At 32.8% G+C, this 24,167-nt stretch overlaps 2 protein-coding genes across 2 annotated transcripts; one reads left to right on the plus strand and one right to left on the minus strand.

Annotated features, from left to right (window-relative positions):
• Positions 1-5,136: 5,136 nt before the first annotated feature.
• Positions 5,137-22,051, plus strand: LOC114423592 (proteasome activator subunit 4-like). The gene is made up of 35 exons (XM_028390410.1): positions 5,137-5,436; positions 6,300-6,402; positions 6,501-6,613; positions 6,978-7,100; positions 7,468-7,569; positions 7,655-7,820; positions 8,478-8,594; positions 8,694-8,761; positions 8,869-8,970; positions 9,047-9,263; positions 9,562-9,798; positions 9,884-10,011; positions 10,127-10,244; positions 10,331-10,549; positions 10,632-10,787; positions 10,926-11,002; positions 11,107-11,312; positions 11,631-11,844; positions 11,939-12,018; positions 12,117-12,234; positions 12,326-12,496; positions 14,556-14,724; positions 14,807-14,850; positions 14,945-14,987; positions 15,065-15,216; positions 15,761-15,855; positions 16,000-16,901; positions 18,000-18,281; positions 18,368-18,463; positions 19,253-19,431; positions 19,673-19,754; positions 20,223-20,347; positions 20,792-20,884; positions 21,548-21,701; positions 21,817-22,051. The coding sequence occupies exons 1-35, from the start codon at positions 5,276-5,278 to the stop codon at positions 21,856-21,858; spliced, it is 5,454 nt and encodes a 1,817-aa protein (XP_028246211.1). The 5' UTR covers positions 5,137-5,275; the 3' UTR covers positions 21,859-22,051.
• LOC114423593 (transcription factor MYB80-like) lies at positions 22,051-23,109 on the minus strand. Its single transcript, XM_028390411.1, has 2 exons — positions 22,887-23,109; positions 22,051-22,786 (listed from the first exon to the last, which is right to left on the minus strand). The coding sequence occupies exons 1-2, from the start codon at positions 23,066-23,068 to the stop codon at positions 22,072-22,074; spliced, it is 897 nt and encodes a 298-aa protein (XP_028246212.1). The 5' UTR covers positions 23,069-23,109; the 3' UTR covers positions 22,051-22,071.
• Between the last annotated feature and the right edge of the window lie 1,058 nt (positions 23,110-24,167).

Consider the following 24,167-nt stretch of genomic DNA (forward strand, 5'->3'; position numbering starts at 1 on the left):
ACAGAAAACATAATTTTTTAACATTGTTTATAGAGATCAAGATTGTTCTTTTCTCTTCTTGCATTTCGGAGACCATGAGCAACTAAATTCATTTTTCTAGTTCAAGGTTGATTGAAGTTTAGTTCTTCAAGAATTGTGGGATCTAATCTCTATGACTTTATAAAAAATACTATTTTAATGACTTTTACTATTTATATTATAACAATGAGTTAGAGTATTATCATGACTTGAGCGTAAGACTGTTTTCACAATTATTCGATGTCATCATCTAAAAGGAGAACGTGTATAACAGGATGAGAAACATGAAAGTACTCAAACATTGATATAAGTCAATTTTATAATTTAAAATAAAAATAGAAAATATTTTCTTAAACTAAACAAATTCATTAAAACAATATACTATCATTCATATATGTTTGTACGAAATAAAATTAAGATTTACTTTTTTAGTTGATGTTTTTTTTGTTTCCTCCCTCTAAAAAAATGCTTCCACCTATTTATTTATTTTTATTTTGTTTCGGTGGCCCTTAGAAAGTGTTTTGGTAAACGTGGAATTCTCGTTTGCGTTGAATGGAATATTTAACGCATAAGCTATATTTTCCTCAACGTGTTGGATAAACGAATAATTTATACTGTGGCTAATGGTTGTGGAAGTTGGAAAGATCCAAATTCATCCTTAAATGAAAAATTAATTTTTGAAAGTGAAAGATATTGATAGATCATCCTTAAAATAAAAAATTAATTTAGTTTTGAATGTACAAAAATATAATAATCTAGTCTTATATATAATTTAATGATAAATTAGTTTTTAAATTTTATAATTTAATGTTAAATTGATCATAAAAAATATAACTTTTATCAAATTCATTCTTACACATTATAAGTTAATAATAATGATCTCATAAATTTAATTACATGACTAATTTATTTTACTTTTTACATATTCATAACTAGATTTATATTTATTATTTTTTTATCCGTGCATCATACTTTTGAAGATGGATTTAGGCATTTAGTTATTTATCCTAAGGGAGCATTTGATAGCCGTAAAATTTTTAAATACTTGAGAATCATGATTCTTGGAAAATTCAGTTATTGAAGATCATGATTTTTAAGAATGTGTAAAATAGGTTTAATTAGTCTTAATATATTTATTAGGAAATAAAAATTCTCACGTTTGGTTACATTATAATTTTTTAAAGATTTTTTTACAAATATATCTTTTATTAAGAAAATGCATCCCAATGATTGAATCATCTCTTCAACTTTGATGTTTTTTATTATATTTTTTTTAGTGTGTATTCATAGAATCACATTAGAAAAGCTAATGATGAACTGTTATTATCAAAATTGGTATGATAATAGAAAAATAAACACAAGTGATTTATCACGTAATGTTTAATAAAGATAATGTCAAATATCAAAGCTTTAGACAATGAGAAATATATGAAAGTGTAAAAATATAAAAATTAAAATATACCATAAACACAATGCAGCAATAATAGAGATTGAAGTTTTTGGATAAACATCACTTGATGAATTCTAATTTATAATTGCAAAAAAGGATAATGTAGTCATTTTTTGTAATTAAAACTTTTTTCACTTGAAAAACTTGGATTCCACATTTTTCCTTGGGAACATTTTTGCGATAAAGTGGATTAAAATTGATGTCTTGAAATCATAATTTTTGGGATTTTTTTAATTAATTACATATCAAACGTGAGAATCATAGTTTTCCAACATAAGATTCCTAAAAAAAGTAAAAAAAATTCGGCTATCAAATACCTCTTAAGGAAAAAGTTTTTTCATTCCTAGGAATTATAATACTGAAAATCATGTTTCTTGATAACGAATAAAATTTGTTTGATTAGTTATTAAAATCTTAAGATAAATTTCATAAAAATCAAAGAGTTATACAATATTTTTATCATATTAAATAATTTAATAAAAAATAAGATGATATTTTTATTTTAATAAAAAAATTACTCGATAAAGTAAGATTCTCACCTCCTTTCCTAAGAAAGTTTTTGTAAAAAACAGATTAAAAAATATTCTAAAAAACATATTATTCTTTTATTTGATACTAAACATAAGAAATAAGTTCCAAGAAATAAAAAAATAAAAAATCTCCCAGCAAACGTCTCCGAATTGAAAAGTTGAGTTAGTGCATGATAATGAATTGGGAGGAGTATATTCCAATTTTCCGTTTATAAGTCATGGGAATCTTGTTAATAATATATGTGCGTGTTTACTGTTTAGGGGACCAGAAGTAGCCTCTGGTGTATAAAAACAAAGTATATATAACAGATATCTCAGTTGGCAGTCGCAGGTATCAAATGTAAGATCCTGTGCTGTGTTCAAAGGTGAATCAATGAAAAAGTTGAACAAAGAGAGAAGAGAAGAGACCATGGTCCTAATGGATCTCTTTATTATTAAGGTAGGGACGCCACTGCCCCAGCTTTTAATGGACACACCTTCCCTCCATGCCTGCTTCTCTCTTTTATTATCTGTCGCTTGCATAGCTTCCTTTATTCTACATTCAAAAATTACTTGCAATTCTTTTAAGTGTGAAGATCCATTTAGGTTTTATAACATGTTTAGTTATCCTCAAAAAGTACAATTTTGCACATTAAAAATTTACTTCAAAATTGAGTTTCTTAGAAATAACAGTTTGGTTACTTATTTCTCAAATTGAAATTCAATTTCTAAACTTTAATTTAAATATGCACATAGGTTGCATGATTCTCCTTTTAAATATTTGATGTAATTATATATTTAGAACTTAAATTTGAAATAATTGGTTAACGTATAACAAAAACCTATCTTAGTTGTTCCACACACTTTGTAGTATTAAAAAATTTATTTTCTTTTAGTGTTAAGATATCTTAAAGTATATAAATTTATTTATGGGACTGATATTTTCTAACAAAATATTTTCTCACACATATTGGAGATTAAATCTTTGATTATATGTTTTAAGATATAAAATTATTTATCAACCACACAATAATAGTTGTTAAAAAAAATTATGTTGCGTGGCAATGTGACATGCATCACCTTCTCCTCTTTTTTTTTTTTTTTTTGAAAAATATCAATAGATGTTCTTGCCTCTTGGAGTAATAATTAAAAATAAAAAATATTAAATATTTAAAAATATTTTTATTAGATTAAGACTTTAAAACATAATATTTATTTTTAATTACTTATAAATATTTAATAAAATATATCAATTTTTTTTAATCTAACACCTTAAAATCATTTACGAATAAACTTATTTTTAATAATAACAAATAAATTATTAAAAATTTAATATATTGTCATTGCTAGATTGTTTTTATATTGTTACTCGATAGTTGCCTCCTGGTGAAATGCACATGTAAGTTTGGAGAGAATGTTCTTTTTTTTTTTATGTATAAGTAATCATATTTGATAATTGATATGAATTTTTAAGTTGCTATTATTTTATTATAATAGTCAAGACATTTTCCATACATAATTTGTGATTAAATAGTAATATATAAAAAAATAATAGTATCGTTATTTATTCTGTAATATTTTATCGAGTTGTTTTGCCTTCAGATTTATTTGAACCGGTCTATTTCATTAGTCTTCTTTGTAAATAAGAAAATAAATAAAAATTCTTAATTTAAAACCCATAAGATAAGAGTAACTTCTTTCTAAAATTACATGCATCTTTCATTCTTTCTTCTTCAAAAAGATAGCATCTATTATGTCAGATTTTAAAGAGATAAAGTTTCGAATGTCCAAATCAGATACACAAGTTTATAATGTCAAATGACAATTAGGTTTCAACCTCAATTTCCTTTTCCGTTACTTTTCATTGTTAAATAGCAATATGATATAAAAAGACTAATTAACTTTAAGTAACACCGAATATCTCCTGATGGTAAAAAAATAAATAAAATCGTGAGATGTGGACATCCAACGGGTTAAAATGAAACAAAAAAAATGCCAAAGTTATATATTTTTTTGTTTGGATTAGTTTATTTTACATTTTAAATACTTTAATAGAAAAATACAAAAAGAGTTTTTTGTAAACAATTATTATAACGCATAGATAGAAAATTAATCATGTTATTATTAGCATAATCAATCAGTTAGCTTTTTTTATTATATAAAATCAAACTTAGATACCCAAAAAATTATAACAAATTAGGCATGTTACTCAACTAAACTAAATCTCTTTTTATATCAATTAATTATTTAATTAACAGGTGATTCAAATGATAAATAAATTTGAATAATTTTTTCAATGATCTCCATAATGTAAGGATTTTGAACCTACACAACATATAATTGGAAAAATAAACTTCATCTCCCACCGATATTCAAATAGCACATGCAATAACACTTCAACATGAAATATCCTAAAAATACTGATTAAGTAATATATAAATAGATTTTTTTATATTAAATTACAGGATTAAAGTATATTAATAGCATTAAATATTTTTTTTTTATAGAAACTCTATTTTTATTTTCACACTTTTTAAAAGAAATTTAATGATTATTTTATAGTGCCATCAAGTTACATATCAACGTTGGTATGATTATAATTATATTTATATTTATCTCTCTCTATATAAATAAGTAAGTTATTCAGAAAAAGTAAGTTTGTGGTATTTTGTCAATTTTTAATTTCTCGTCCAAAAACAGGGCGAATTAGTAAATTTATGTATGACAAATTGGTAAACTAATGTTGGGATTCTTTTCTCATAAATTAATATTTAATGTTTCTATGTTTTATAGTAAATGTTTTTATAATAAATGCCTTTTTTTTAAATATAATGAATGTTGGAAAATTAATTATTAAATGGTGTAATTTACTTTTTTTTTTATAATCACTCCCAGTAATGTATTGCGTGGGGGGGTTGAAATCGAAATGAAAATCAAAGTTCTTTTCCACAAATTGAGTGTTGAGTTGTCAATGGAGTTCAATGGGTGTGATAATTTAATTAAAAGAGTAATTAGGAACTAAGTGGCATAAATAAAAGAAAAAAAGAGTTAGTCCTAGCAAAATTGGAATTTACTTGTGTTGGAATCTTACAAGCATTGGCATCTGGATATTATTAGTCCTTGAAAAAGGGGGGTTTAAAGTAAATTCCGCAGCTTGAATCTATTACAATTTACACACTCTCTTAATTCACCTTTCTTGTTAAGAAAGTTGCTCCCAATCTTCAATCCTTGACTCTGCACCTATATAAACACACCACCAAACTCATTTTTCGCATTTCCTCCAAATCAAACAACAAAAATGCATCTCTACAATGCATGGCTTCCGCCGCCGGTGGCGTCTCAGACCTCCGGCGAGCGCGACTCCTTCGCCCGCCTCATCGCCGCCGTCAACTCCTCCTTCCGCTCCGACGATCCCGATTCCGTCTACTCTACTCTCAAATTCATCTCCGTCCTCGACCTGTCAGTTTCACCACTCCTCAATTTCCCAATCTCCGCCTTCTCCTTTTCCCTAATTCCTTCTTCAATTTTATCTTACTTTTTGCTTTCGCTGTATTTCTCTCCCGTACGGCTCAATTCGGAAGATTCTCGAATATCGTTTCGATTGATTTTCCGCTGTTTTTTTTAGCAAGTGCTGTGGTGCGAGGTTTTGGAAAATGATGTTGAATTTGTGATCGAAGGTTGCGAAGTGTTGTTAGAAGTTACTGAAAGGCTTAGGAGTGTGAGATTCATGGTTCTGTGAGCAGTTTAGCTGATTATGTGAATGGAAAAAAATAGTTTAGGAGAGTGATTTAATTGGTTTAACATGTTTTATTCTGCTTAATTGCAAGGAAATGATGATTTTTTTTCCTTTCAAAACAAGTTAATAAGATTAAGTGATTTCTTTCACTGTGTGTTCTGAAGATATAGTATGCTTACTTAACTCTTATCAGTATCAGTGATTTCGTATATTGTATATTAACTGGCCGAGGTTGTGTAATACTGTTATTGTTTGCTTCGGTGTATGTTATCCAGTGGAATACTTTTGTTAGAAGCAAGGTTTTAAAATGCAGTTGCGGTTGCAGTTTTGTTGCTTTCCTTTACATTGCGGGAAATAGCGGATAAATGTGGTCGCAGTGATTCCAAAAACCTTGATGTTGTGTCTGAAATTGTGGTCACGGACCTTTTTTTAAAAACCTTGGTTATAAGTAATGGCTCTATTTTTACTTCCAAAACTGCATAATATCTAAGTAGTGGACGTGAGTGTTTTTTTTTTCACTCATGGCTTGTATCCAGATGGAGTTGGTTGTTGGGTTGAAATCTAACTTTTTACGTGTGTTGTGCAGTTTCATAAAGGCAAAAAGTGATTTAGCTTTGGAGGATGTTCGCAACCTTATCCATAAGGGCCTTGAGATATTTCATGTGTCCCGTAATAAGCTTTATGCTCAGGTGATGCTGCATTTTGTCTTGGATGAGATGCAGAGTTTTCTTGTTCTTTTTATGTCTTGGGTTGCTCTTAAATGATTGTGCCATTTTTTGTTTATTAGGTTAGATGGGGAAATTTCTTAGTCAGACTACTCAACAAATATAGGAAAAAGATTTCACTGACTACTGAATGGAGGCCACTGTATGATACACTGGTTAGCACACATTTTACTAGGTGAGTTTTGTATTAGTACTGTTGCTGCTTCAGCCTTAATTGGTTTAAAGTTATTCTGTTCTGTACTTAATTTGTGATTCTTAGTTAGCTCAATGAAAGGAAAAATAAAATAAAAGAAGGCAAGTCCTGAGGATTTAATCCTTGACATGGCAATAAATCCACAAGTTACCTTTGTTATAAGCTTAAGTTTGACTTTTGAATTCGGTGTTATATTTTTTTCCATTTACTTTTGAAATTTAATAATCTCTGGGCTCTTGCTAAATCAAAATATGGAGTTGAATTTATATTGAATAATTTATTTCTTTTCTGCATATGAGATTTCAAAATTTGAGGTTGGGGATTTTGAATTATATTATTGCTGCAGAAGTACAGGACCAGAAGGTTGGAGAATAAGACAGCGACATTTTGAAACTATAACTTCCCTTGTTCAGTCCTGCCGGAGATTCTTCCCATCAGGTTCTGCCTTTGAGATATGGTCTGAGTTTAAGTGAGTGCTCTGGCGTTGTTTCTGCATAATGTTGAGTTATTATGAGAGTTTGTCTTTTATTTATTTTGTACTTGATATTGATGCTGAGCCGAGTTAAAGTGAATTTTCTGTGAATCAATACTTCCAGTGAGTGGAATAATGCTGGACCTGTATTAGTAGGACTTTTATATTCTTTTTCCTACTTTGAGCTTTTGATTTAATTTGTTTTTTGTTCTTAATTCCTTTTCTTTGGGTTGGATAAATACTTTCGGTGAGTGGAATCATGCTGGACCTGTATTAGGACTTTTATATTATTTTTTCAACTTTGAGCTTTTGATTTAATTTGTTTTCTTCTTAATTCCTTTTCTTTGGGTTGGATAATTTGTAGATTTTTATTGCAAAACCCATGGCATAATTCATCCTTTGAAGGTTCTGGCTTTGCAAGACTGTTTCTCCCCACAAATCTGGATAATCAGGCCTTTTTTACACAGTAAGCATAAAATTCTAAGGATATTTTTTTGGTGTGATATCTGACATGACTTCCTGCGAATTAAATTTTATAATTGGATTGGCAGGGATTGGATAACAGAGTGTATAGAGTTGTGGGAATCTATACCAAATTGCCAATTCTGGAACAATCAATGGGCAGATGTTATTGCTCGTGTTGTAAAAAATTACCACAATGTTGACTGGGAGTGCTTCTTGCCTTTGCTTTTTGCTAGATACTTGAATATGTTTGAGGTGAGCATGTAAACTCTTCTAGCAATGTTGGTTTTATTCACACTTTGATTGAATGTTTTGGCATTGGACGTAGATTAATTGAAAATGAATAGGAAATAGATATAATCTATCTCTCTGAAGACTCTTATTCTGAAGCTTAAATCTTGTCTTCTTTTTCCTACTTCTTTTTTAAATTAATATTGATAACCTTGTTTGTTATCGCAACTGAGATTTTAGCTAAACATCTAAAAGATGTTTTTTTTAACACTTTCAACTGTTGAAACATAATTAATTACATTCAAGCGTTTTAGTGGTTAATACTGAATATTAAAAGAATGAGGTATCTTTTATGGATTAATGCTGGATGTTAGGGTTTTTCTCATTTATTAATTATACATGCACACCTTATTTTTTTCCTTTGCTTTTTGAGTTTGCATAAGTAAATTGGATGTACCTGCTGACAGTGGTAACAGTTAGCTTCATGAAGTGTAACTTTTAGCTCTTGGTGTAAAGTCCTTACTTTGCTAGCAAAACTAGCTAATGTATTTTCAAATACATATATGAAGTAAATAGTGCATTCTTTGGGTACACTAGTTGACCTATTGCTACACCCATGTTTTGTGTAAATTTTATTACCTATTCATAAGAGCTAATTGATCTATATCTTGTAAATCATAGGTACCTGTTGCAAATGGAAGTGGATCATATCCCTTTTCACTGGATGTCCCAAGAAATACTAGGTTCTTGTTCTCCAATAAAACTTCTACTCCTGCAAAGGCTATTGCCAAATCAATAGTAAGCAAATATTCTGTTACTTCTGTGAAATTATAACATTGGAACCATGTTCTGGTTTCTTAATTTTAGTTTAATAATCTTTTTTAATTGCAACTGCAGGTATATTTACTAAAACGTGGTAGTTCATCAGAAAAGCACTTTGAGAAATTGATCAACATTTTGGAACAGTTTGTTTACTCACTTATTGCTCTGATTATTTTGCTTAACTAAGCTTTCTTTGTCTTCACAATTCAGTTATTTCCGTAATTTTTTTAACTGGCATTTATTCTTGTAGATATTATCATCCCTCAAATGGGGGTCGGTGGACCTATGCATTGGAGCGGTTTTTGTTTCATTTGGTGTTTCAATTTCAAAAGCGTCTACAGAATGAACAGTTGTAAGAATTGATTATAATTTGTCATCTATTTTATTTTTTGTCTGTTTTGTGCAACTGAAGAAGTTGTGTATTATAGGGGCATAAATAATAGCAGACCCACCGAACAGCATCTTGGGGAATTAGAGAGGGTTTTCTTTGTTAATTCAGTGCTAAAGTTAATTGACCGTGGTCAATACAGCAAGAATGAACATCTCTCTGAGACAGTTGCTGCAGCAACTTCTATACTGTCCTATGTAGAACCCTCATTGGTTCTGCCATTTGTGGCATCTCGGTTTCGAATGGCCCTTGAGACGGTTAGTACTTCTGCATGAATTTTATGTTAGAATTTCAATAGTTATATGTGGTCAATGGCTTATCCAAAGCATAATATTTTTCTTGATAGAATGTCTCCTGAAGGATATGATATGATGATATATTCTTGTGAATGTGTAAATGATATATTTTATTAGATTAGTTTGTTTTCTTGACCAAATTCATTTTTCCTATCCAAATGATAATGTCTTGTGAAGTATATGATACATTCTTGTCAACATAAATGATTATTTTAGTAGATACTTTGTTTTTCTGACCAAATTCATTTTGCCTAGCCAGATGACTGCCACTCACCAGTTGAAAATTGCCGTTATGTCAGTGGCATTTGTCGGGCGTTCACTATTTTATACATCTGTATCAGCTTCCTCCATGAAACCAATTGATCTTGGTGGTGGTGATGAAACATTCATTGATCTTGTGGGGGTTTCATTATCCAATGCATTACTTGGCATGGATGCTAATGACCCTCCAAAAACCTTGGCTACCATGCAATTAATTGGTTCCATATTTTCAAATGTGAGCTTTCAACTTTTTGATATGTTGAATAAAAAACTTCTTACTACTATAGATGAATCTTTACCTGTCTACCCTGTAAATGCAGTTGGCTTTATTGGATGATAAAATTGATGACCTATCATTTATGCCGATGATCCGCTTTTCAGAGTGGCTGGATGAGTTCTTATGCCGCCTGTTCTCCCTACTTCTACACTTGGAACCCGGCAATGTTATGTAAGTAATGGTGCTAAGGTCCTCTCTTGTTCATGTTACTTTATTTGGAAAAATAATTGTTTAACTGGATTTTATATGTTGCTTATAATCGGAAAACTGGTTTCTGGTACATTAGAAATGAAGGTCTGCAATCATCAGCAGCAACAGGAACTTTCCTGGTTGATGATGGTCCATACTACTTCTGTGTGCTTGAAATTCTGTTTGGGAGGCTTTCAAAATCACTGTATAATCAGGTATTACTTATGATTTAAAAATACTTCATAGTTACTACAATTTCTTGGCTAATATATTGTCTTTCTCTTCACTGATATGTCAATAGGCTTTGAAGAAAATTTCCAAGTTTGTGAGGACAAATATTCTTCCCGGTGCTGTTGCAGAGGTTGGACTGCTTTGTTGTGCGTGTGTTCACTCAAACCCGGAAGAAGCAGTTAGTCAACTTGTTGAGCCAATATTACTGTCTGTGATATCTTCTTTGAAAGGAACACCACGCACTGGATTTGGAGGAGGAGGAACTTTTGATGCTTCTGCTTCATCAAAGGTACCTTTTTTTGGTCAGTTGTGGTTATCTTTCACTGCAATGTTGCTTCTGGATTTTCTTGAAAGCTGAGTTATTTTTTCAGGTTAGATCCAGCATTTCACCAGCTCTTGAGGCTTCAATTGACTATCAACTTAAGATATTGTCTGTTGGCATCACATATGGAGGTCCAGCGATCCTCCACTACAAGGATCAATTTAAAGAAGCTATCTTCTTGGCTTTTGACTCACCATCTTGGAAGGTCTTATTCTTCCCATGCTTGATTTGTTTATTCAAATAAGTTGATTATGTTCTCTTACAGATTAACATGAATTTTGGTGGTTAATAATGGAGTGATCCATTGGTTCTCTAAATTTGATTTTCTTACTTCCAATGTCAGGTTAATGGGGCTGCTGATCATCTTCTTCGGTCCCTTCTTGGAAGTCAGATTCATTATTATCCAATAGATCAGTATAAGTATGTACATAGAAGGGTTTGACTATGTTTATTTAGTTCCCCCCCTCATTCTGTGGTTTTATTTTTTATCTGGACATTCAAACATAAAAGTTTTTGGTTTGTAGGTGTGTTCTTAGTCACCCTGATGCTGTTGCTCTAGAAGAATGGATTAGCACAAAAGGTTTTTCCACTGATGAAAAGTTGATCCCAAAGTGGCATATTCCTTGTGATGAAGAAGTTCATTTTGCAAATGAGCTTTTAGACATTCACTTCAAGTCAGCTTTGGATGATCTTTTGAAAATATGCCAGACTAAAATCCATGCCGACCAAGGTATATAACAAATAAGCTTGTCTTAAGTAGTTTATGCTTTATCCTGTCATTCTTTTAGCAAGATAAATTATTTGAGTTCCTTTTTGACAAAGTTAGAAATCTGGTATTGATTCTGAATTTTTATTTTTTGAAATCATCTATGTCAATACTGATTATTCTGATTTTTTGGAATTGATTTCCCCCCCACTTTTTTCTGTTATATGATTTGTTGATCATGACATGAAAATGCATTTGGATGGTAGTGTTCCATGAAGAAGTTCCTACTTGGCTAATACAAATGTATGCTTTTTGCTATATTGAATGTACTTTGTCATGCAGGAGACGAGAAAGAGCACTTGAAGGTGACTCTTTTGCGTATTGAATCATCGTTGCAAGGACTTTTTTCTTGTTTGCCCGATTTTGTCCCAGACTCTAGGAATGGAATGGTTGAAGATTCAAACCATATGTTTTTAATTGCCGGGGCCACAGGTTGTACTGTTGGTAGTACTGCTCTGAGAGAAAAAGCTACTGAGGTTGTACATGCAGCCTGCAAGTAAGGATCACACTTAATGCTACTCTGTACATTGTTCCTTCAACTTATGTTCTTGTGCCATTCTGAAATCCTGTTAATCTTTTTGGTTTAATAGATATGTCCTGGAGAAAAAATCAGATGACAGCATCCTGTTGATACTGATTATTCGCATCATTGATGCTTTAGGAAACTATGGTATTGACTTCTACATCTGATTAAGTTTTCACTTATTTCTCTGTTTTCTGTTTGTATATGCACTGCCTAATTTATTCTATTTCCTTTTTTCTACACAGGAAGTTTGGAGTATGATGAGTGGTCTAGTCACAGGCAGGCTTGGAAATTAGAATCTGCTGCCATAATAGAACCCCCCATTAATTTCATTGTGTCATCTCATTCTAAAGCAAAGAAAAGGTATTAATACTTTGAGAACTCATCTTTCTTGATTACAGGAAGAGTGTTCGAAGACCTTTTAATAAATCTCTGATGTTTGTGGTATATCCAGACCTAGGTGGGCTCTTATTGACAAGGCATTTATGCACAATACATGGAGGTCTTCACAAGCATCCTATCATCTTTACCGTACAAGTGGGAATTTCTGCCCATCTGATCATGTGACTATGTTGATGGATGATTTGTTGAGTCTCTCGTTGCATAGCTATGAAACTGTCCGCCTGTAAGTGAGAAACCCTTGGCTAACGAAAACATAAATGTTTTATATTATGATTTTTTTTTTTTGCGTAAGCACGTGGTTTGATATATAGCATATTTATTTATTTTCCATATTTAATCTCATCTAGTTAGTTTTGCCATATTCGTTGAACAAACAGAATCTAGAGTTCTTTTTGAAGGAGCAAAAAGTAGCAGAATAAAATCAGTTCAGATACAGGCTTTTATGTAGCATTTAGATAGTTACATCATTAATGGTCTAACATTGCAAAGACTTTGGAATTGTGTATAATAAATGAACAATAGTTTATAGCAAGCAGAAAGGAAAAGATAAAGGGACTTAAAAGTATCGTCTGTCACTGCTGCAGTTTTAATCTCCAAGCTATGGTATGGATCCTTATGTCAAATTTTACTTCATAGTAGACAATAGGGCCCTATAGCAGTGTAGCGGAGCTTCCCTAGACAAATTCAGTAGTGGCTGCAACCCTAGCAAAATTAACAGCTTTTCCTATGCTACAGTGACGTTACTGTGATGGGCTTTAGAAACCCATTTTTACCCCTGAAATGCTGCCTTTTTTTTTTGTTGGAGTTAAAATTGCAACCCCCCCACCCCCAATTTTTCTGACGTGGTTTTTGATTCAAAAGTATCATGTTTATGAAACCCTTCTTCCTCAATCATTCCTGGAAAAAAGCTACCTCTGTTTTGAACGCTGTTGTCTGACCCAGTGACCTGCTGCTTGCTGGCACACCAGCCCTGACATTTCCAACCAATGACCAACTACACATGGAAATCTGTTCTTCCTTTGGTTTCTGTTCATGCATCACAATTCACTTAGCTTAGTCGCTGTTTACACTTCACTGCTCGCAGATGTATTCTTTTTTGGTGTGTTTGTGTTTTGTTCTTTCTTCTTCCTACACACATTACAGGTCTATTTTTCCTGTGTTCTGTTCTATCTCCTGTTGTACTTCATACAGTTCACATTTTCCTAAGTTTTATCTTACGTGCTGTTTAATTTCACCTTCACCTTTCATTTTTTTGACTTCATTCCTATGTTCTTATTAGTTATTGTTCCTAGGTTATATTTGTAAACTGTGGATTATTATTTATCATGAATTTATTTAATTTTGGATATATAGTTTTTAATTTTTGAGTATTTATATGTGTGGTATAAATTATTCTGTTTATATTATAATATTTAAAATAGCAGCCAACCTGCTTTCCTTTATCCTGCTATGACATTGTCTTTGCTGGCTGGTATGTGCCACTATTTGGAATTGGTAACTAGGTTTTATTCCTCCTCACGTTATAATCAAAGAAAAGATTCTTCATGTTTGAGTAAGACTCCTTGCACTGCCTGTTAGGTCAGCTGCTGATTTATTCATCCTGGCAAATGAAACTAGTTTATAAAGCTGAAAAACACCAATGAGAATCATCTGTTAGTGATTGCTTAGGTGGATATCTTTTCATATTCTCTTGAACTTGTTTGTTTCTTCTCTAATGAAATTAATTCTCTCACAAAAGTAAAGTAAAGAAAAAAATGTGCAATGGTATCCATGTATAATTCAAACTGTGTTTTGGTGCTTTTTTGGGGTATCACGTGTAAATGTGTAATAGAAGTTCAGTATGCTTCTATTTCATTAAATTGCTATGTAAATGTTTATATTGATTCTCTTTATTTTTAGAACATGAGAGAATATTTTATCAGATCTTATAGACTATTCTCTAAGATTAATTTCCCTATTTTCTCATTATTTCTTAAGATTAGTTTTCATAGTTCCTTATCTTGTCATGGTTTGTTTCCCTTTCCCCAGTTAGCTAGGATTATGATTAGTATAAATAGGGGTTAGAGTGCTCTTGTTTTTATGTAACCTTAAACATATTAATACATTCTAATACATCTGTTATATCAATTCAGTGTTTCAATCTCTTCTATCTCTGTTTCTCCCTCTTCCCTAAAAACTCTACAATTTCAACAGTATCTCATTCCATAATCTAACATGCTTGCTTTAGTTAAGACTGCTACAGTACTTTTGTATGCCTGATTGAAATTTCTCGTATGATCCAGGCTTGCTGGGAAATCTCTAGTGAAGCTGATCAAGAGATGGCCATCTATGATTTCAAAATGTGTTATCACTCTTACCCATAACTTGCAGGATACCAATGCCAAGGAATATGCAGTGTTGGGGTCCTGTTCAGTCCTTGCCTCACAAACAGTACTCAAGCATTTGACAACGGTGATTGTCAAGGATGATGTTCTTAAAATTGTCTTTTTGGATGGTTAATACTTTCATGTCTCATTATTTTCTTTGATTTCAGGATCCAAAGTCATTCTCTTCATTTATCTTGGCAATTCTTTCAAGGTAATCTCTTTTTTCTGTTTGTTTTACATGAAAATTTTTGTACTGTGTAACATTAGAGATTAGAGAATAATACTTTCCTGGTTTCTTCTTGAAGTTCGCATCATGAATCCTTGAAAGCTCAGAAAGCAATTAATGAGGTAAACTTATCCTGCATCTGATTATTACAGTTTCATTATGTGCTTTATATTGTTTAACTTTTCCTTGCTTTCAACAGCTTTTTGTGAAGTACAACATTCAATTTTCTGGAGTATCTAGAAGCTTTTTCAGGATCTCAGACAAAGAAAATCATACTGGTGGGCTGGGGTTTTCAGATTTGGTTTCTCAGATTGGCTCTATGAGTTTTGATTCTACTGGCTTGCATTGGAGGTAAATGTTAATTCGTTTAGTTTGAAAATCATTTGACACTAATGATAGAATAGTTGCTCTTGCATATTTAGATTCTGTCTCTGCTATTTCTTATTTATTTGTTTTAGTTTATTGGGAAAAATCCAAGTCCCACATTGGCTAGAGAGATAAGGCCAAGATAGAGTATATAATTGAGGTGCAACCCTCATCTCATGAGCTAGCTTTTGGTGTTGAGTTAGGACCAAACTCACATTCTAAGATGATATCAGAGCCTATCCTAGATCCATTAAACGAGACACCCGCCATGTGATCCACACACCAAACCCAATTGTGTTGGGTGTGTTGGAAAAAACTCAAGTCCCACATCGGCTAGAGATAAGGCCACAATAGAATATATAAGTGGGAGGAAATCTTCACTCTATGAGCTAGCTTTTGGGATTGAGTTAGGCACAAATCCCACATTCTAAGACATGCTGCCTCTCAATTTGTTAACTAGTTTAAACATCATGTTTGTAGATTCTTTTGCATATTTAAAACATTGATTTTAATAGTTTCAGTTCTTCAGGTATAACTTGATGGCTAATAGAGTGCTGCTCCTGCTGGCTTTGGCATCTAGGAACCATCCAAATTCATCTTCTAAAATTCTGAGTGAAACTGCTGGTTTGTTTCTTGCCTTTTGCACTGTAACTGTATATGAGTAACTAACTCAGTTACTCATATACACTTACATGCACATTCCGAGTCTGTATTACTGCACTTATTTTGTGCAATGTGTTTATGCTTTTCATGTTGTTTCTCATTTAGGACACTTCCTGAAGAATTTGAAAAGTCAGCTTCCTCAGACAAGGATACTTGCAATTTCAGCTTTGAATACACTATTAAAGGAATCTCCATATAAACTGTCTCATGGTGAGAAATCTGCCGTACTTGAGGATTTGCAAGACCATGTCAAATCATCACTTGAAGGAACTTTAACGCAAACTTTTCAGGAAGAGGGTTTCTTCAATGAGACACTGACTAGTCTTTCTCATGTTCATATAATAACTGATACTGAAACTGCTTCAAGAGGAGGTCAGGGAGATTCAAGTTTCCAAAGCTTAGCAGACAAATCCATAACTCGTTTTTACTTTGAATTTTCGGCTTCATGGCCACGTACGCCAAGTTGGATCTCCTTTTTAGGAAGTGATGATACCTTTTATTCAAGTTTTGCTCGTATTTTTAAACGGCTAGTACAAGAATGTGGCATGCCTGTCGTATTGGCTCTTAAAGGTGCAGTAGATGAGTTTATAATTGCTAAGGAGAGGTCTAAACAATGTGTAGCTGCTGAAGCGTTGGCGGGTGTGCTACATTCTGATATTGATGGTCTATCAGGAACATGGGAAAGTTGGCTGATGCCTCAGTTGAAGAACATCATTTTAGCCCAATCTGTTGAATCAGTTTCAGAGTGGGCATCTTGCATACGATATGCAGTTACTGGTAAAGGAAAGTATGGAACAAGAGTTCCTCTTTTAAGACAGAAAATTCTGGATTCTTTGATGACACCTTTACCTCCAACAGTAGCTACTACAGTAACAGCCAAACGATATACTTTTCTGGCTGCTGCACTTATAGAAATATCCCCACAGAAAATGCCAGTAGCTGAAATCCAGCTCCACAATACACTTCTGAAGGAAGTTCTTGGTAATATGTGCCACTCATCAGCCCAAGTAAGTATTCCCTCTGATCTCATATATTTAATCAGTCATGTATTTGAATTTTCCCTTCCTATGCTCCTTATTGATTATCTTCCCTCCTACCCGTTGCTAGCCAATTTGAGTCAGGAAATAACACCACAAAACCCTGGACTGATTATAGTTCAAATTCTAATGATATTAAATTGTTTTATCTAAAATATACATCGTCACTTTCAACATTTATCAATTTTGTAAATTAAATATCTTTTACATTGTTGTCATACATTATCAATGTCAAATACAACTAGCCTCAACACTCACTAAATTCACACTAAAATGAGTTGAAGCTCTCATTAGTTGAGTACAACCACTTAATATTGTTGAACTGAACCAACATTATTACTATGCAATTGTATCAAATTGATTTTATTTACTTTTGTAGATTCATTTATATCAATTTATATTCTTTAATGAAGTACATGATCTTTCTTGGTTATCCTTGCAATTTTTGTCTTCGTGTCACCTTGGAGTTCTGCTGTTTGAATGTATGGTGTTAACTTTTAACAACTATTTCTTTGTTTCCTTTGACATTTATTTTGTTTTCTCACTTTTTGTTATGTCATTAGCTAATGATTACATTCTTAAGGTGGACCTTACTATCATTTATGTGAGGAAAAGGGATGAAGGGATAACTGATATTTTGCAGGCGTACCAAGTATCCTTAATTCTTGTATAAAAAACTGTGTTTGGTTTATCTCATTATAGAATTAAATATATATAGGGTTGGTGTGAATTAGAAATAATACATACATTTTTGTGAGTTTACAATAGTCCTTGCCTTTGATTTCTTTGTAAGGTCTTCTAGACAAAGGAAAAAATCACGAGAAAAAAAGTGAAATGTTTGCTAGAAATTTTATCAAAATAATCAGTCTATACATTAACTTATGTGTGGTCTGGTTGTATATGACCATATAAGATCTCCATTTCCTTCTCAACACATCCATGTTTTAAATTGGAATAGATGTGTAAATAAATGGTATGCGCTGGGTTAAGTAATATGAATATACAATTGCTTACAAGTTTTATTATTTGTTTGTGGTTCTGACCTATTTCAATTTGTCTATGCAACAGGTGAGGGAGGCTCTAGGGGTTACCCTTTCTATATTGTGCTCTAACATTAGGCTCTATCATTCAAGCCGTCATGATAATGCACAGGATGAGAGAAATGACAATGTTGATAGTTTGATGAAAGATGAAAGCTGGGTTCAGTTTCTTACAGAGCGAGCAGCTGAAGCAGTTGTCAACATTCAGATTGCTACCCAATCAGATAAAGTAGTGAATCCTGTAGATTCAAGTTCTCAAAATGGGCATCTAGATGGTGATTCACAAGATGACATTAAATGGATGGAAACGGTACCAATGGAAGCATAGAGCTTAATAGATTTTGCTTTTACTTATCAAATTATTTGCTAATTGTTTACTATTTCAAACACATGTAGCTACTCTACTTCATCATCTCATCATTGAAGTCTGGGAGATCCTCATATCTGCTCGACGTGCTTGTGGGACTTCTATATCCTGTGATTTGCTTGCAGGTTCGAGCTATATATTTGACTCTAATAATTTGAACTTTTTACTTATTGTTTGACTGCATTGTAACTTTTTTCTGATTTCTTTACTTATCATGCGATTTTCATTGATTTATGTTTTCATTTTGACAATTTGTTTGGTTTATTGTGTACGCTTTTAATTGTCTTAAGCCTTTAGCACTCAATTCTCTTAGAAACTCCAAATTTTGAGTCTTATCATCTTCCAGGAATTAATTATAGGATGATATATGTTGACTTGGTTTTCTATCAGCTTTAACATTCTTCCAAGATTCTGGTTCCACCAAAGTGGTAAAACAGTAATAAGGTTGTCCAAAAAGCTTATAATCAAATCTCGAAAATAAGCTCTTGAAATCTTTGAATCTCTTAATATTTTGAGGCTATTGGAAGAATAAACGTGAATGGGCCTTTTTGTCAGTGTGCTTGTATAAAATATTAATATTAATAGGTGGTTTTCTTGCTACAGGCAAGTTTTTATACTTGTGATAAATCCATTTAAGGACACTTTAATTGAGATGTAACTTTTGTGGTTACACCAGCTCAGTGATCAATTAAACAGAAAGAGAAGTGTCAATTTATGATTACATATAATTGCAAGACTTAATGAAGCCTACAATACTTTGACATTCTTATACCTTTTGGAACAACTGTATTAAAAATAAATTGTAAAAATGTTATTTTCTTTTTTTGTTCTATTTGATTCTATGATCATTCAAATAGGGAAGGTATCAGTTTATCACATTTCTGAATTATTTTATATGCTTTTGATTTTTGAAGGAAACATCAAATAAGGATTTGTCAACATTAGCCAAGGTAGCATTTGAATTGCTTAAATGGATGATTGTTTGGGAACCTCACCTTCAGAAGGCTGTATCTGTGATTCTTACTGCTGCCAATGATTCCAACTGGCGAACTAGATCTGCTACATTGACATATCTGCGCACATTCATGTACAGGTATGATGATCTTGTGATTGGTTTGCTTTGGCGTACCATACTCTAAATGGTTGCATGCTTATTCATTATAGGCATCTAGCTTCATGTGGAAATATTTTCTTAATGAAGTAATTGTATTAAGCAACTTGTTCTTAACAGAGTTTTTTTCATTGATAATTATTTTTTCATTTATTTGAAGTGATTTCATATTTTTATCTGTTCTGAAGTAGATGCAAATAAAGTTTTGTTCCTTCTTTAACAGGCACACTTATATTCTCTCAAGTTCAAAGAAGCAAGAAATTTGGAGAACTGTTGAGAAGTTACTAGTAGACAATCAAATTGAGGCAAAGCTCTTTCTTAAAAGCTATTTGAATAGAAATGCAAAATAATTTTTTTCTCCGTTTTATATTTAGAAATTTGGGTACTTTATAGAACATGCCATCCTTGTAGAAAAGGTTTGACCTTAGTATGGACTCTACTTTTTAAGTAGCAAGTCATCTCTTTAGTCTTTCCCCTTTAAAAACTGGGTTGTGGACGAGACCAAGATCATATACCACAGGAGCTTGTGTGACTTGCCTGTAGAGGAAAGCATGTTATACTTTAAAAATGTTTGTAGTTACCAATAGCTGTTTTCCTTGTGTGGCCAAAATCTGTATCAACATATATTTTAGGGAAATCATGTACTGCATGTGTCATGTTGCTTTTCTTATGCTCATCCATTATTAATGGTTGTCATTTACATTTAGTCTTATGTGATTATGAGTAATTCATTTTAAATCATCTCATTATGGAAGACTTAATCTTTTCTCTAGGTAAGAGAACATGCTGCAGCAGTTTTAGCAGGCCTAATGAAGGGCGGAGATGAAGATCTTGCTAGAGATTTCCATGATAGAGCTTATAAGGAGGCAAATATTGTACAGAAGAGAAGAAAGTCGAGGTTATTCTTTGCCTCTTCTTTCTTTGAAATTTAGTTTTTTTTTTTTTTACAGAAATGGGCCTCAAAGCAAGCCTAAATTTTGGTTCATTTCTTTTAATTTAACATCATCTTTATCCATTGTGCATTTTCTTGTGGATTATATCTCTAGTTTTAATTTTGGACCTTCATGAAAATACTATTAATGCAAAATATACTAGCATGGTTGTTTTAGCTGTAGGATATTTGCTATTCATGAAAAAATAAGTCATGGTGTGCATGCAGTTTGTCTTAAAAAATATTTTATGTAACATGTAGGCATGAGGATCGTAGTTAGTTACAAGATGGATTTACAAACATTTTTTTTATCTGTCAATTAAATAGCTGATATGGTCATCTAGTAATTTCTCATTTTTTATTATCTCTAACATTCCAAGTTTGATAAAGTGTGGAAATTTTCTAATACAGAAATGCAAGTTCTGGATTATCAATAGCATCTGTTCATGGTGCTGTACTAGCTTTGGTAGCTTCTGTATTATCAGCCCCATATGACATGCCCAGGTTTGTCTAGTAATAAAATCCATGCCTTATGATTTGTATTGGTAATTTGGAATGCATGTAATGACTCAGTGAAATTCACTTATGAGATATTGAAAAAAGTTAACATTAGGTCAATCCTACTGGGATAAGGCTTTTGAGGTTGTTGTATGTCAATACATTTTTTAGTTGATTTTATTTAAAAAAAAAGACTTTTTTTGTGGAATATTGTGAAATACCTTCTTCATGATATTGGTACTGTAGTCTTCAATTTTTGCATCACATTGAATGGAAATGTGAGTTCATTTGTGATTATTTACAAGGAGCAAATATCAAGCGTAAAAAATGCAATGCCCCTATCTCGTTAGAAGTACAAGTGATTTAAGTGACAGTGTTACAACCATAGTCTAATACCCAAACATACCTTTTCCAATTGATGGTAGAACTGTATTTATCTGAAGTTCAGCAGAGAGAAGTCCAAAATATTTTTGTGAACTCAGGCAAAAGTTTACTCTTATCTCTTGAACTATAAGCATCTGTGTGTTAAGCTCTATAGGTTTACAAGGATCACAGGCGGGATTTTATTTTTGTTTTGTAGAAACTGGAAGGGATTGATAATGCATCTATTGATTCTTTTCCACTGTATTTTCTTGTCATTATCTGACAGCATTAACTACTTTCTTTCAGTTGGTTGCCTGATCATGTTACACTACTTGCTCGCTTCAGTGGGGAGCCATCACCCGTGAAATCTACAGTTACTAAAGCAGTTGCAGAGTTCCGGCGGACCCATGCTGATACATGGAATGTTCAGAAAGAATTATTTACTGAAGAGCAACTTGAGGTAGTTATCTAGAAAATCCAAATATATTATGTTATGTGGTTTAAATTTGATTGTTACACTTTTGTTTTTGTTTCTTCATATTCTTTTTTGCTAATTTTTCCCTCCATATTCACAGATTCTGGCGGATACATCCTCCTCGTCATCATATTTTGCTTGATAAAAAAAATTCCAAAGATATTGTTGGGGGAGGGTACTGAAATAATTGGTTAGGGAAAGTATGCTTTTCATTTTTGGTGTATTGACTGTATTCATAGTTGTAAAAATAGCTTTTATTTACATTTTGTATCATTGATCATCTAAGAAATTTATTTCTTAATAATCTAGTCTCAGAAGTTGAGCTTCTTGCTTTCCTCCGTTCTGTAATTTTTTCTTATACCACGGGGTTAATTAAATCATCTGCTGGTAGATCCCACACCACACAATCGGAGCTGAATATATTGGATAGATTTCTAATTTCCTTCGTAGCCTCAGAATCATCACCAATTTCGGCTTCAAGTTTTTCATGTAATTGGATTTGCTGATCCATGGCTGTGCATGTGCTTCCAGTACATACACTTTGGCTCCATTGAGATGCATGCCCTTTGCTGAAAGATACCGGAGACAATTGAAACCCAGACATTGTAGGGAAAACACCGTATGGCATTGCAAAATTTGCAGATGTAGTTGCATTGGAGTCCCAAGGTTTGTTTGCGGGCATTATTTCAGGATCATGTTGTATGGCCTTTGATAGGTCAAACTTAATCTTCTCAACTGTTGCGTCCTTTTCATCTGGCTTACAATTAACGTAATCTGTGAAGTTATTCCCCAGTGCTGCAGTGGAATGCTGTCCCTGGTGGAAGTTAATTGGCTTCTTGGTAAGAAGATGGAGCACCTCATCTTTGAAACAGCCAAGGGCTGCTTCAGCCAGGTGAGCTGCTTGTGGGGGTGCCAATGTTGTAGCAATTTCAGCCATTAGATGGGAAAATGGCTTGTGGGTGACAGGGTCTATACCCATGCCTGACAGTTTCTTCTTCAGCTTGGTGTTCCAGTGGTTTTTGACATCATTGTCAGTGCGTCCCGGCAGCTGGGCTGCTATCAGTGACCATCTAAACACCCATTAAGGTAAAGCATTTAAGGAAACAATAATAATAATAATAAAAAGAATCGCCAAGAACAATAATTTCTATGGGTAAATATTCAATGTACCTGTTACCAAAAACTGAATGAAGTTTCACAATGGTTTGCTCTTCCGAATCCGAGAATTGGCCATGTTTGAGATCAGGACGAAGGTAATTAGTCCACCTTAGTCTGCAACTCTTTCCACATCTCTGGAGGCCTATTTCATAAGCAAAATCAAGTCGGAATGAATGCTCGTTTTTTATTGACATTAATATGAATGATATCAATATAGAATGGAGAGGGATTAACCAGCATTCTTGGGAATGAGACGCCAGTTGCGAGTGCCATGCTGAACAACGTAGGAGGATAGCTTGTTATCTTCCTCAGGTGTCCACTGTCCTCTTTTCACGTTGTCCTTCTCACAACATGGAATACGCCCCATTTCTGTATTCTTTTTTGCTTTTTCAATAAGAAATTCCTAGTGAGGACTAGAATAATCGAGGGGACTGTTGGGAATAAGAATTGTCTTTTCTTTCTTTTTTTTTCACCACAACTCGTGAACTCTCTCTACCAGTCTTTGATTTCTTTGAGGTGAAAAAGGAAAGACGTGGAATATTTCTGAGTTGGTTGTTGTTCCTTTCTTTTTTCTGTGTTTTTCTGGTACCGACTCCTTATTCTTAATATATAAGGGGTGCCAATTGGAATTGCATGGGGTACATGGTAAAAGCTTAAAGGCATCAAAGGCGCATGATTTTGTTAAAGAATTTCAACGCCATTGAGCGTGTGAGGGGAAGGTAGGTAGCTCACCCACAAGATGCTTGGTCAACATCTCTCTCTTTCTCTTTCTCTTTCCTTCTTGACTCTTTTGTTCATAGTTTGTGTGCTTAATGCATGTGTTGGGTAGGTTTATGCTTTGATCACACAAAACCTCCTCACCTTCAGAGGAAGAAGGGTGGCAGGGATAGATCCTATCTAACTTTACTGATCTCAAGGTCCACGTGCGGGGTCTCTGAGAAAATTCTTGTTAATGGGTTTCATTTGTTACTATGGTAGGCCATGTAGAAGAGAACCTGGAAAGAGAGAACTGAGGTGGATCCTACACATACTGTATGACACACTTTGGAGCAACATTTCTTGATAAAATGTATATGTTCGTTTTCACTGTACATTACTTTAGTAACATTGACTAGCATTATGATTTTGGATGATAGTCTGAGTTTGGATATCTAACACGTAAAGTTGATTACTTTCTAAGCGGACTCACTTAAATTTCTATAGTAAATTACTTGCCTCTTGTATAATAAGAATTTTAACAATCATTATTACAAAATTTAACGACAGGAACCGGTTTGAATGGTTATATGTTCT

The sequence above is a fragment of the Glycine soja genome, chromosome 8 (assembly GCF_004193775.1).
Source record: "Glycine soja cultivar W05 chromosome 8, ASM419377v2, whole genome shotgun sequence".
Lineage (NCBI taxonomy): Eukaryota > Viridiplantae > Streptophyta > Magnoliopsida > Fabales > Fabaceae > Glycine > Glycine soja.